This window comes from Urocitellus parryii, chromosome 8, assembly GCF_045843805.1.
Source record: "Urocitellus parryii isolate mUroPar1 chromosome 8, mUroPar1.hap1, whole genome shotgun sequence".
Taxonomy (NCBI): domain Eukaryota; kingdom Metazoa; phylum Chordata; class Mammalia; order Rodentia; family Sciuridae; genus Urocitellus; species Urocitellus parryii.
The window spans coordinates 123,333,316-123,347,802 of NC_135538.1; the positions used below are offsets into that span (position 1 = coordinate 123,333,316).

Consider the following 14,487-nt stretch of genomic DNA (forward strand, 5'->3'; position numbering starts at 1 on the left):
GCTGGGCCATCAGCTCTGCCTTAAAAACCCCTAGACAACAGACACCTGTTGGCGTCCCTCTTTGGTAGGTCTCCTTTCTATTACTTGAATAAATTCTATTACTTTGTTCTCACCCTTGGGTCTGTGTATTTCATTCCTCCAATTCATGAGACAAAGAACACAACTGTCTAACTCCGTATTACACTAGGAGTGCTATACCACTGAGTTACCTGCCCAGCCATTTTTACTTTTTATTTTGAGACAGGATCTCACTAAATTGCTGAGACTGTCCTTGAACTTGCAATCCTTCTGCCCCAGCCTCCTGAGTCCCTGGGATTACAGAGTTGCAGGAATTTTACAGGTGTTTGCCACCATGCCTGGCTCAGTAACTTTTATATTGAGTTTGGTTGTCGTTTCTGAAACAATATTCTGCATTTCAAAGCGGTCTTAGAAACTCTTTCATGGGCATTAAAAAGAGACCATGGTAGCTTATGCCTGCAACCTTAGTGGCTTATGCTTGCAATTTCAGTGGCTTGAGAGGCTGAGACAGCAGGATGGAAAGTTTGAGGCCAGCTTTAGTAACTTAGGAAGACCCTGTTTCAAAATTTTAAAAATGCAAAATGGCTGGGGATGTGGCTTAGTGTTTAAGCACTCCTGGGTTCAGTCTCTTGTACCAAAAAAGGAAACAAACAAACAACAATAAAAAAAAAAACAAAACACCTGTGCTCTAAGGAGGCATCCATGGGGGTAGTGGCTGGTTCATCAGGAGGGCCAAGTGGGGAACTTTGTAGGTATCTGAGACATATTTACTGTTATTGCCCAGAATTATTACTGTGGTGGAGGCTGGGGTAGGTGTGCTCATTGTATTCCATAAATTGGCAAGAAAATTAGGTTTTATTTACAGCCAGCTTTAAAGGCAGATAGAGGAAACTTTTATGTTACAAATTTGCATCTTGACAAACCTGAAGAGCTGAAAAAGCTTTTATTAGAGGTGACAAAGTGGGGCAAAAGGCAAGAAAAATACATGTGTAGATTTAGTTAGACTGTGCTGGGCAGGGAACGTGTCAGTGGGTCAAAAGGAGTAAATTTCTATTCTCAGCTTCCTTGGTGTGTCCTTGGAGTTGGGGAGGAAAAATTCTTCAGTCGTACACTGAATATGAGGAAGTTGCCCCTAATTTCAGAAGGGCTCTCTATTTCATAGGGAGTCTGCTTTGCTGCAATCTGGCAAAGCCTCTTCAGCATGATCTTTCACCTTGGCTAGTTTTTGAGATTAGAGGCAAATGAAAAAAAAATTTTTTTTTTCTCCAGAAAGGATTTATTGTGACAGAGGAAAAACAAATGAGACTGACCTTGAGACAAGAACCTAGGAGGAGGTCCCAAGAGGAAATCCTGCTTATGGTCAGCAAAAAGGTGTCAGAGTATCTGGCACAACATTTCCCCTGTCCTTGAGCAGGGTGGGGACTCCACATAGGAAGGGAAGAGAAGAGAGAGGGATCAGAGTACAGCTGTGTTGTTTCTATTCCATGAAAGGGCACTGTTTCTTATAATCCAGGTGACTTTAGGGAAGGGAATCCCCTTAATTTGTTTTTGCTGGGAGTATCCCAGGTTTGTCCTCACAGTAACCTCCCATCCTGCTGTGGGAATTCCCCAACTCCAGTGCAGATTATTCTCTGCCCTTTTCCTTCCATGGAAACAACAAAACATATAAGAAGAGCAGGACTATAAAAATAAAGGTATGCATTTGAACTCCCTCTGACCAGCTGTTACTCATTCATATGACTGTGGGTGAGTTGGTGACTTGTTTATCAGCAAAGATACTACATTTAAGAGTCTTATGAAGTTCCTGAAACATAAGTACTCACTAAACATTATTCACTTATTTATTCATTTATTAATTCATCGTGGATTTAGTAAATATTATTTCCTGTGCCAGACAGCACTAAAACAGACTGAATTTGGGGCTTCTCTGAAATTAAGAGCAACTTCTTTACCATGACCTAAGAATGGAAGCTCAGGGTCTGTTCCCCTGAAGAAGCTGAGAATGGAGATTGTCCCCTCCCCAGGTGTGTCTAACACAGGCTAAATCTGCACAGGTACATGTCCTTCCCTTGGTCTCACTTCCCTGCTGCTGCTTCTTTAAAAGCTTTCCTCTCCTTTCGAGATTTCAAAGATGGAACTTTTGAAATAAGTCTCTTCTACCTTCCTTTAAAGCTAGCTGGCTTTGAAGAAAACCTATTTTGCAACCAATTTAACTCCGAATATTTTTGGAAAAGTGAGTGTTACTGTAGCCTAGTCTCTTCCCCTGGTCTACTATTGATGCCTCAGCACTAGAACAGAGCTGAGGATAGAAGTTCACTAAAACACAATCACGACCCTTCAGATTCCTACTCCACTCAGACAAGCATATGGGACTGCTGCTTGGAAAATGTGCCCTAAAAGTTTTTTGTAGGAAGTATGGGAGGACAGAAGAGGGTCACATAACCCCAAATTAGAAAGGAGTAGAAAAGATTTCCTGAAGGAGATGCTACTTACACTGTGGGTTCACATACTTTGATGGTGTGAAGATAGACTTGGGGGGAAGGCATGCTCACTGGTTGAGAATGTCAGAGGGCTTAGTGTGTTCAAAGATGTGCAAGGAATTCAAGGAACCATGAATGGATGCAGCTATGAGAAATCTGCAGCTTCTGTTGGAGCCATGAGCATAAATCTGGTGGCAGTAGGAGATCAATATTATTCTTAGGAAATGTTATCCCCAGGAATGGAGCCCTGGAATGAATCCTCCTGGTGCCTCTGGCCACTGTTCCTGCTGCCTCTCATATTGCACTTGTGGGCACCAAGATACTGTCAGGAACTGAGGCAAGAAGGGCAGAGTATGAAAGGGCATGAGGAGAGAATGATCTGATTTACAGCTGCTTTACCACCTACTCTCCCTCTCCCTGTTGACTTCCAGCAAAGACATGAAGGTGTAAAAGTAAAAGAAGTTTACTCAAGTCTGGGTTTGTGTAGCTTTTCCTTTCTTTTTCTTCTTCTTCTTCTTCTTCTTCTTCTTCTTCTTCTTCTTCTTCTTCTTCTTCTTTTTTTTTTTTTTGGATCAGCAAGCTTTACTTTATTCAGTATTCAGTGGCAGAGTCAATTGGTCAAACACCTGGCATGGCTCATTTTGGGGGCAGAAAATGCTTTTTCCTTTCTTTTCTTCCAGGCCCTTTCTCCATCCCTACCATACTGCATGGCTTTCTGTTTCCCATTTGCACTTAACCTAAGTTGACATTTTTTGCCTGGAAACTAGGGACGTTTCAGAATGTCCAAATCCTATTGGACAGCAGATGCAGGGCAGCCAAAGGTCAGCACCTTGATTTTTAATCACAGGATAACATGGACCTGAAGCGAGTTCTGAAATGAGAACAGCAGGGTCCAGTGGTTTCTGTTATATTTCATCAGCATTCTTCCCCTCATACTTATCCTATGTGCTTAAAACAGTTGTCCAAGTGTTGGGGATGTAGTTCAGTGCGATGATGCTTACTAATTGTGCATGAGGTTCTGGGTTCCATTCTCAGAGCTGGGGGTGGGGGAAGTGAATACACACCAAAAAATACATAAAAACACTTAAGTAATAGTCTTTCTACTTTTATTAACTATTTAATATTATAATAAGAGCTTCACAAGAAAGATGTGACTTATATTAGGCTTTTTAGGTATTGGAATGAACTGTTGGATTTCCTTACTCTCTATGGGCACTTCTGTAAAATCCAAGTTCTCTAGGATGGAGCCCCTTCCCCCCCAGAATAAAATGAGATAATTTAAGATCTATCATTTAGTGAAGATACAATAGGTAGCCACTACAAACACAAAAAACAAAGATGATACATTGGAATTTTTATAGGCTTCTTACTTTGAAAAATCAAGGCACTTTTAATAAATTTTTTAAAACTGTTGGCTCCATGGCAATGTCCTGAGAGTTTGTGAAAAGACAATGATACATTTAGAATGTCAGAAGGAGGGAGTGATAGAGTTAATTTTCTGAAGCTACATATTTCATGCATGCTCCTTTGGTCTCAATCCAAATCTGAAGAATGAGGGAGTTTGCAGTGCCTTTAGGTATCTCTGAGTTCTCAGTTCTAAGGAGCTTCCAGGAATAGAGGTGGAGAAATAAAGGCACTGTGGTATAAGTGTGTATGTGGACCGTTTTGGTATGTGGAAGGTGGAAGTCAGCAATTATTTGTTGGCTTAAGATTGTTCTGACATGGTGTATTTGGTTTGTAGAAAGTGTGTGGGAGAACTTAAGACCCAGGAATCCCAAATTCTTTGTAAATCAGGCACAGTGGCACACACCTGCCATCCCAGTGACTTTCAGTAACTGGGGAGGCTGAAGCAAAAGGATCACAAGCTTAAAGTTGGCCTGGAAAACTTAGCAAGACCCTTTTTTTTAAAAAAAAAATATATATGTATATGAATTTTATAAATGTTTTTAGCAAGTTTTTCTAAGTCTATAAGACACTTAAGAATCCTCTCCAAACATCTCATTTTTATTTTTTTCCAGTTTTCATATTTTATTTTTTTTGCATTACAATTCTTATTACACATATAGAGCACAATTTTTCATATCTTTGTATATAAAGTATGTTCACATCAATTCATGTCTTCATACATGTACTTTGTTTTTTTTGCATTACATTTCTTATTACACATATATACCACAATTTTTCATAACTCTACCAAACATCTCATGACAAAAAAACCATCAGTTAAAAGAGATGAGCCAGGCACAGTGGCACATGCCTATAATTCCAGTGGCTTGAGAGGTGGAGGCAGGAGGATTGAAAGTTCAAAGCTAGCCTTAGTAATTTAGCAAGGTGCTAAGCAACTCAGTGAGACCCTGTCTCTAACTAAAATACAAAATTGCCTGGCGATGTGGCTCAGTGGTCAAGTTCCCCTGAGTTTAATTCCCAGAGAGAGAGAGAGAGAGAGAGAGAGAGAGAGAGAGAGAGAGAGAGAAGGAGAGAGATTTGCCTGATGTAATGTATGTGGCACCCTCAGGACTTGAACTCATGTCTCATTTCAGGATTATTTTTCCTGTGTCTTCTCCAGGTATATTTCATGTATCCTGCCCAGCTAGAGTGAACAGGCTATTCACAGCCACATCACTCCACATCAGCCATGACTGTCACTACCTGGGTGGTCTTGCTCTCAGGAAGCCAGTGATTGATGGAGTGTTCCTAAGAGCAGTGGGAGAGGGTAACCAATATCACAGATATTGAAGACAGTGAAGGACCAGGGCTGCAGAGTAGATAGTCACAGGCAGAATCAAGAGTGCATGGGGAAAGGAAAAAATTCTCAGCATCCAAGGGCCATCCATGCTTAGAACAACAGAGCAAATGGGTTGCCCCAGGGGAGAAAGTCCCGAACAGAGAGTATTCTTTGTTTATCAACTCCACTCCAGCAAAAGTGAAAGAAAATTCAGGAGAACATTCAAGACCAAAGGGCACAGCCATGATGGACAATACAGCAGTCTAGCAGGGGATTTCCACCTCAACTGCTCACATATAAGCTGGACACACAGTCCCTTTTCTCACTCTCCTGTCTGTTCCCTTGATTGCAGAGATGGCTGCCTGTGAAGTACTTTCTGTAAGTTGGGATTTGATAAAGAGACTGGGGAAAGGAAAATTACTTCCAAGAGTTGAGGAAACATCTAAGGAATAGAGGAGGGACTGTGCTCTGGAAGTGAGATGGCTGGGAGGCATCATGAAGGAGTGGAAGCAGGTGCTGATAGCTGCTGGGAAGGAAGGTACTCTGAAGAGAAGCCAGTCATCTGGTTACATGGCTCTGGAGTTCTCTTTTGAATCAGAACTTGGACTGGCTGCCCTGAGGGAGAACTGGTAGTGTAATGTGGAACTTGGTTGGATGAGTTCTTTGTCTCCTGAATTCAAAGAATGAAATCCATGAATACAAGGGTGAGCAAAGTCACAGGATTTGTTAGAGTAATAGAAAGAAAGAAAGAAAGCAGAGCTCCCAAAGGGGGTGGTGTTCCAAGAGAGGGTTGCTAAAGGTGTCTGTTGTCTAGGGGCTTATATGAGTCTACAGGGTTAAGGAAGTTAGTCCCTGGCCCAATTCTGGGTAAGGCACGCAGGGCCCATGAGCTCTCATGAGCCATTTGGTCCAATCAGGTTACTGTGCCGTTTGGGGGAGGGGTTCTGGGAACTAGGCAATAGCTGTCTCACTATTAGTTTTTCTTCTTACATTGGAATGAGCCTGACCTTGATGAGGCCTAATTTTTGTCTGTGGTCTCTCAGCCTTGCTACACTAAAACCTGACCTTGAAAGGTCCCAAATTTCCTATCTTCCTATTCCAGTCTTTTCTCCTACCTTAGTAGGAATTGAGGGAGGGAGGATTATGCTCAACAGGAATGGAAAGAGTTGAGATTTTAAAATAGTATCAGAGTTCTTAAACTTAACTTTCCCTCTTTTCCTAAGAAGAGTTGATGGAAACTCATTTACCTTTTTGTTAAAAACCTAATATATGACATTAAATAAGAATATATAGAGAGGCTGGGTGTGATGGCCCACATCAGTGATCCCGGTTGCTCAGGTGCCTGAGGCAGGAGGATTGCAAGTTGGTTTCAATAAATTTTTTCAGAGGTCTTGGTACAACACTTGCTTAAAAAAGCCTAAGGCCCTGGCTTCATATCCTAGGTATTGAAAAAAAAATGATTCTCAAGGCCAGAAGATATCCTCTGTGACTATTTAAAAGAACACCGTACTAAGGATAAAACACCTCTGTATTGTTAATTTCTTTCTTAATATGCCATTGCTTTATAATAGCTTACATATTACAGTGATACTATGCTCAGTGTTATTTGTTCATATATACTTCTTGTATTTTTATACATATACCTACTGTATTGTGGTATATGATCTTTTAAAATTAGACTAGGGCCTCACTCACAGAAGGTAGCATTGTACCTAAATCTTGCTACGATTACAGGGAAAATATGAAAGATAGAGAAGATCACCCCTGTATAGCCTGAGAAAACATCTCCTATATGTCACACAAAAACATCTAAATCAACCTAGATGCTACACATATTTCTTCACTGTAGTGTCTCTTCTCTATGTTAAGCATTGCCCATTTTCCCATGAAGCTGCCAAGTCTTAGAAATTTGCTTTGGGAGTTATTTTCAGAATCTTTTGTACATCTTTTTGAAGCTTTGTATGGTTAACTTTTGACACTTGACAAACTTGATCACTAGATAGGTGAGGCAGGTAAAATAAGGTGGGGAAATAATTAATTGCACTTTGAGATGGATAAGAGGTATTGTTCAAAAGGAATGAGACTAACGTTCATGTTTGTGTTATAATCTGGGAAATCCCAAACAGAAATTCCAAGGGGAAGAGGGATACAGACAAGTGGAAAAGAGTTGGAGAGCCACACAGACAGTGGAAGGGTAGGACAGCAATTAGGGTGAGAGAGCAAGGGGTTATAAAAAGTGGCAGTTATTTTAGGCAATGTATTGTGGTTTTCTTTGCCCAGGTGAATGTCCATTCTGAGGAAAGGCCCTCAATGACCTTTCCTGCCAGCTCTAAAGACAGAGTGAAGAAGATCAATGAACACATCAGGTCGAAGACCAAGATTCCTGTTCAGGACCAAGTCCTTCTGCTGGGCTCCCAGACCCTAGAGCCACAGAAACCACTGTCATTTTATGGTATTGACAAGGAGAACACCATTCACCTCACCCTGAAGGTGGTGAAGCCCAGTGACAAGGAGCTTCGTTTGTTTGTGGTGGAGGCAACAGATGAGGGGCAGAGGCACCTCCTGCAGGTGCGAAGGTCCAGCTCAGTAGCCCAGGTGAAAAAGATGATTGAGACTGTGTCTGGTGTGACTCCTGAGACCCAGATTGTGACTTGCAATGGAAAGAAACTGGAAGATGGGAAGATCATGGCGGATTATAGCATCAGAGAGGGCAATTTACTCTTTCTGACACGCTTTTGTATTGGGGGTTGAGTATCTTGGGGACGAGGTGGTTACCCAGAGTAGAGTTTATTTTCTTAGCTCTTACTCAGCAACAACATTTTTCATGATTTCCCAAAACTAATGAGAATGAGAGAATAGAGGAAGTTTGGGGGGTGGGAGGTAAATCCTTCCATAATTGGTATGATTCTACCATAATTGATGGCAGGATTGCTACTAAGAATAGAAGATAATGTTTTCATTTTAGAGATAGCGTTCAAAGCTGACTTGAAATTTATGTTGTCCAAATCCCCATTTCCTTTCCAGTAGGATAAGATATTAAGCTTAGGTTGTGATACAATTCTACTGATTTTTAATGTTTATATATCAAGCTTGGTGCTTTATCTGTAATATCACTCAATAATCAGTGAACCAAAATAAATTTCCACTTATTATGAATTAACTTTTTTACTTCAACATGATTACAATCCAATTAATAAGCAATTTAGAAATTCAATCTAATTGCACTTTTCTTATTTAAAGTTTCTTGGTATGAAATGAAATCTGGCACCATGCTCCTTTTTCTCCATGTCCCATGCCCAATCAAAATTCTTCTTATTTCTAGAAGCTGTTAAGGTCAGAAGCAGGAATGGAAAGATAGTTTCCATGGGGATCTAGAGATTTTGTATCTCTAGGGGTGGCTTCTTGCAGGTAGACATGCTTCTGTAGGGAATGGGATTCCTGAAAGTTGGGGGATGTGTACCAGTGATGGCTCTGCTGGCCTTAGGTTCTAGGTTGGGCATTCGGCTCTAGATGGAGGAGGCTAGGGCTTGGCTTCTGTCTTTACCCCAATTTTCCCTTCATCACTCTGCTCCTTTCTTGGGAACTTGGTTTCATTCCTACCTCTAATGTACTGCTCTATCTCATTCTTTATTTTATTTATTTATTTTTACGTGGTGTTGAGGATCAAACCCTGTGCCTTACACACTACTAGGCTACACCCCTGAGCTACAACTTCAGCCCCCCCTCATTGTCTCTCTCTCATGTTTCATTACAGATCACTTGTAGGTCTTTCTTACAACCCAAAACAAGCCTGCTTTCTTCTCCATCAATTCTGGTTCCTTCTTTTCTTTCAAACTTGTTAAAGACCATCTCATGGAAGAGAATTTCTCCATGTTTAATCTTATTCAGCATAATTCCCCAAATTTATGACTGTTGCTCATAGCCTATGAGCCACACCGCTGTGGTGGGTACTGGCCACCTGTCTAGGTCTGCATTAGGTTGGGCTGGTTTCCCAAGAAGAAAGGCCACGGTCCTTTTTCTGGATGGGTAGGGCCTGTGCTTTCCTTTGTTAACTTGAGAGATGACTGATGGCAGAGCCCTCAAAATCTTCCATAGTCTTCCATCAGACTGCCAGAAAACATCCTGTTGTTCATCATCTTGACTGCATGTGAACTCCTGAGTATCTCCTGAGGATGAGGAAGTCCAGGCCATCATGTTTCTTTTCTTCATTGGTGTAGGAGAAAGCCTGCAGGTGTTTTCCACTGGGGGTGTGGAGGGAGTATATATGCATATATATGATACAGGCATTTTCTCTGAAGAATTTGACCCTTACCTGGTAAACGGAGGGAATCTCCCTGCAGCCTTCCTCTCCCTGAAAACAAATCTTGTTGATTCTTTTTAAGAAAATGAACGCCCGAAGGCCAAAGTGACTGATTGTCTATTGGGCATTTCCATCCATGAGACAAGGGATAAAACATTTTCCCCTTCCCAAGCCACTTACTGCCTGGCTTGAGCTCTCCCCCAGTCTCCCCAGGAGCCTTCTGGGTGCCCCCTTCACTTTCTTATTCCAGAGAGTGTGTGACCACAGTGTAGAAGAGCAACACGAATTTGCCGGGCCCCTGGTTGTAGCTGTGCGTGGGCTGCAGATAGGTGTAGATTGTGGAATCATTGAACAGGCAGACGGCCGTCAGTTGGGAGCCGCACGTGCCCACAGCTTTCCTCTGGCCTCCGCTGGACCGCATGCTTCTGATGGCTTAGCCCACTGCGCCATAGACGCCAAGATGACGGTGGGTGGCACCAGCAGTATAACTAGGCGGGCGGGGAATGCGGATGGTGTCTCTGCCGCCGCCGCAGGCCAGCTTGGGCAGCGCGGGGAGCTCGAAGATGAACGGGTCCAGCTGGAGGGTAGGGCAGAGCGGCCTCGCGGCCAAGAGCGCGGTTTGGTGGCAGAGTTGGTGAGTCCAGCAGCCAGGAAGCGTGGGCCAGTGCGCGGCAGAGGCGGGGCGAGGCGAGCACCGTATAACAGCTCAGCGCCATCACCGCCAGGAGGACACACTCAGAAGATCCCAGAGCTAGCGACACGCACAGCTGTTCCATGCAACCGCCGCGGGGCAGCCTGAGCGCTGATCTGTGCAGGTTGGTCAGCAGCGGGGGTGCCACGCTGGTGGTGAAGCTGGCGTCCACCAGGGCCAGGGGGCAAAGGAAGTAGTACATGGGCGTGTGCAGACGCGGGTCGCCCACGACCAGCAGCACAAGCGCGCAGTTGTCCATTAGAGTGAGCAGGTAGCAGAGGAGGACCAGGGCGAACAGGACTGGCTGCAGGGAGGGCCAGTCAGAGGGAAGGAGGAAGGAAGGAGGAAGGGAAGGCCAGCAGGAGGAAGCGCTCCTCTGTGCTGTGGTTGGCCTAAAGGAGGAAAACTTCAAGAATATTTGGGAGGACGAAATAAAGGATGACACTATTCTTACAAGTAAAGGAAAACCCGGGATGTGGGACTGGGGAAGAGCTGAAAGCATACAACAGTACCGATACATAATACTTTATGGATGGTAGTCCCATTTACAGACCTGGACCCTTAGTTTAGTTACCATGTGCCAGTATTCCTTGTTTTATATATTTACAGCATCCTCTGGGGGAAATAAAACGTCTATTTAATGGATGCACAAATGAGGGCTCAGAAATGCTGATTAAGTTGTTCTAGGGTCGTATTGAGTCAGTGGCCTTTTGTGACTTGTACTCAGTCCTGTCTGATTTCCAACTCAGTGGTATTTCCAGCTGCCTCCCTAGATCTGGTTGCACTCTCAGGGACCAAGGAAGAAATCTGATCTTCCTTCTACATCAAAGCCCTTCACTTTTGTGAAGATAGATTTCACTCTGAGCCTCCTTTTCCCCCTTTCCTGAAAATTGTATAGTCCCTAAAAATTAGGACGCAATCCCATGCTTGCCCGAACTAAGAATTTATAGATCAGAATTATCACCTTCCTTGTTTTAGTTGCTTCACTTTAATGGAGCTGGGATCAGAAGAATTTCTGAGCAGACAAAGGCTGTTAGGCCTCATAAAGTGCCTTAACCTTGTTTGACTTGTGAACACAAGTGAGACTTCATTAGAGCTATTTCTAGAAAATACCTAAAGAAAAAGAGAACTCAAATCCAATCACTTAGAACCAGACAACGGATTTATATTCCTAAGCTGTTTCCAATAGGACAGACCAAATAGTGTAAATGTATAATTATAATAAAACATTTTCTTTGATTTACTTCTGTGTTTGCCCTATTAAACTCTCCCTCTTGAGTTGCTCTTTGACTTTACTGAACTACTTCTGGACTGGAGCTGCCTTAATCATGAATAGCTGTTTGTTGAAATAAACTTTAAAATGTTCTTGTGCCTCAGTTTACTTTATTTCTGGTGGTGCTGGGGATGGAACCCAGGGCCTGGGGCATGAACTGTGTCCCCAGTTCATCAGTCTACTTTTTAACACAACCCATGATTCTGCTGACTAGTGATATCTATTCTGTTTTTAATAAAGTCTGCTTTACAGTGTCCCTGCCCCTCTTGCCGCAGAACCTGCATGTTAGCCTTGAAACCAAGGGTCAGCCAGTGGAGGAAACAACACTTTTTGATAGAACAGAAATTGGGAGGCCTTAGTCCTACCTACCATAGCTTCCTCTGGATGATTATTGGATATGGGGAAGTCACTTCATATTCCTCTGCTTCAATTTTATCACTTGTAAATTCAGGAGTTTGAACTAGATGACCTTTAAGGTTTCTGTCCTATCCTGAAGCTTTATTATCAAGCATTTCTCAAAGTAATGGAAAGGGAATGTGGGGAACAAAGGGATGTCCTCTCAAGGGCATTTTGAATCAAATATCCTAATGGTGCAGAAACAATCATGATTAATAAAGTTTACATATAAATCTTTCTACTGCATGTTTCCTGTCAAATATTATGATATAAATAACTTATAAAAATTTTTTTGGTGATGGTACTGGGGATTGAATTCAGGGTTTCACACATGCTAGGCAATTACTCTACCACTGGGCTACATCCCCAGCCCTAGATAACTTAGTTAAAACATCACATTCACTGCTTATAATTTAAAAATTATAATCCTACCTTTTTAGGAAAAACATTAATTTTCCCCAACAAAGCATCTTGCTTATATGGACCTCTCATTTTAGGCTCATTAGACAGAACAAATATTAATGTGAGTAAAAACAGGGCTTAGGAGCTAGATTGCTTGGGTTTAATTCTGCTGTTTCCCAGCTGAACAACCTTGGACATGTAATTTAACCTCTCTGGGCCCCCAGTTTTCTCATTTGAAAAGTAGTGGGTGAAGAGTTAAACACACAAAGTACTTAATACAGTACCTGGCACATATAAGGTGTTTATTAAATGTTAATTAGTATTATTTTACAAATCAGGAAACATTTTTGTTTGTTTTGAACCCAGGGCCTCAGACTTGTGAAGCACACATTCTAACACTGAATTAACACTGAATTTCCTCCAGCCAGAAAAAAATTTTTTAAAGGGTTCCCTCATGATATGGTAACAGAACTGATATTAAAAACTTCATATTCCTTTAATATGTTAACATTAATCTTTGTTCATTTGAAAAATAGGCAACAGTCTTATTTTATAGAGGATAGGAAGGTAATCAAAATTAAATAACTAGTCCAAGGTCACATTATGTATAAATATATATTAGGATTTTGACCAATCCCTGACTTACTCCAAGGTCTTTGCCTTCTCTCTCTCTCCCTCTCTCTCTCTCTCTCTCTCTCTCTCTCTCTCTCTCTCTCTCTTTTGATGAGCTATGTTCTATTATGCTAAAGATTGTGGAGGATAAAGAGGATATGCAAGGCGTGAACTTTATGTGTTTAGATAATTTTACAGAACTGGGGTCCTACTGGGTATGGATGAAGTACAGGAAGTTACCTTTCAGGTTTCTGAATCAATTGTGGCTAGAAATGTTGAGTTACAAAAAGTCAGATTCTTTAGTCAGGTAAGTTCCAAAGTGCTCCCCTCCAAATATTCCACACCATGAAAACAGCCACACACTCATAAAATTGTACAGATAACATCCTATTGCATTTGAAAGAAGGCACCTTAGTCTGTGAAACATGGACCGGGGGCAGAGGTGGTGATGTCTGTTAGTGTAGAGCCCTGTGGTGGGGTACAGACAGTCTGTACAAGGGCTTGTGGTGGCAGCCAATCAGCATTAGCTGGTGGTGGGGACAAAATTATCCTTCAGAAGTCTAAGGAATATAGCAGTTGGAGCAAGGGGAAGATGTTGAAGAGACTCTCACTAGGGGGGAAACAAGAGACTCAGCTTACATATTATTTAGAAGAGACGCCAGAGCTCTGGGGAATCTGGGTCCTGCTCCCATAAATAATGCTTTCTTGGAGGTGTCCAGAGAGAATTCCCCCAAGATGAGGAAGAGGAATTCTGCAGAAAAGTCCCTTCAGGGCATGGTGTCTCTGAGGCCATGAGGCAGCATAAGTTCCTTTCATTAACTAGTTTAAAATTTCATTCTTCAACTAAATGACTTTTAACTGGCCTCTTCTCTTCTGTGATTCCCACCGTTATCATCTGTAAACCGTGGAAAACAATGCTGACTTATCAGAGAGGTAGATTTGTTGCAGTCATTCTGAGTTTTGAATGCAGTTGTGACTTATGTCCCCAACTTCTGCCCATGACCCTTCCTTGTTAATGTCACCTCCCTCCTCATCCCCTTCACTGTACTTCTTTGGTCTCATTCTGTTTTACATTGGCTCCAGTAAATCTTCCATACTGAAACTACATTTATTAAGAGTTGCAAACCTTGGCTCCAGTAAATCTTCCATACTGAAACTACATTTATTAAGAGTTGCAAAGGATCTCTGCATTGCTACACCCAAAGGATATATTTTTGTTCTCATACTATGTGACAAATTGGGAGCATGTGTTAGAACAGGTCTTTCCTTTTTGGAACACACTTTCTACTTGGCTTCTGCTATGGTGAGGCAGAGGCTGGGACTTTGCTTTTTGGCATTTCATGGTGGAAGGCAGAAGGGCAAGAGAATGAACACAAGAGAGCAATAGGAGTCCAAGCTCATTTTGTAACAACTCACAGTCCTGATAACTCACTTCTGCAATAATGACATTAATCCATTTTCATAAGGATGGAATCCTCATGATCCATCACCTCTTATTAGGCTCCACTTCCCACCAGGGTTATATTTAAGGTTAAATTAGCAATAATACATTCCTTTGGGTGGACAACTCAAACCATAGCACCCCATTTG

General features: G+C 42.1%; 2 protein-coding genes across 2 annotated transcripts; one reads left to right on the forward strand and one right to left on the reverse strand.

Moving 5' to 3' along the window:
- The first annotated feature begins 5,569 nt into the window (after positions 1-5,569).
- Ubd (ubiquitin like modifier D) lies at positions 5,570-8,263 on the forward strand. Its single transcript, XM_077802105.1, has 2 exons — positions 5,570-5,601; positions 7,504-8,263. The coding sequence occupies exons 1-2, from the start codon at positions 5,578-5,580 to the stop codon at positions 7,972-7,974; spliced, it is 495 nt and encodes a 164-aa protein (XP_077658231.1). The 5' UTR covers positions 5,570-5,577; the 3' UTR covers positions 7,975-8,263.
- Positions 8,264-9,640: 1,377 nt separating this feature from the next.
- Positions 9,641-11,525, reverse strand: Or2i1 (olfactory receptor family 2 subfamily I member 1). The gene is given in 6 exon segments (XM_077801514.1): positions 9,641-9,779; positions 9,781-9,976; positions 9,979-10,034; positions 10,036-10,147; positions 10,150-10,167; positions 10,170-11,525. Coding segments are annotated over 6 exon segments (1,086 nt in total). The 5' UTR covers positions 10,735-11,525.
- Between the last annotated feature and the right edge of the window lie 2,962 nt (positions 11,526-14,487).

Bases quoted from the DNA above. Each gene is read 5' to 3' on its own strand.
- Ubd (XM_077802105.1), top strand. From the start codon at position 5,578: ATGGCTGCCTGTGAAGTACTTTCT. The intron at 5,602-7,503 runs GTAAGTTGGGAT...TTCTTTGCCCAG, and splicing joins CTGCCTGTGAAGTACTTTCT to GTGAATGTCCATTCTGAGGA.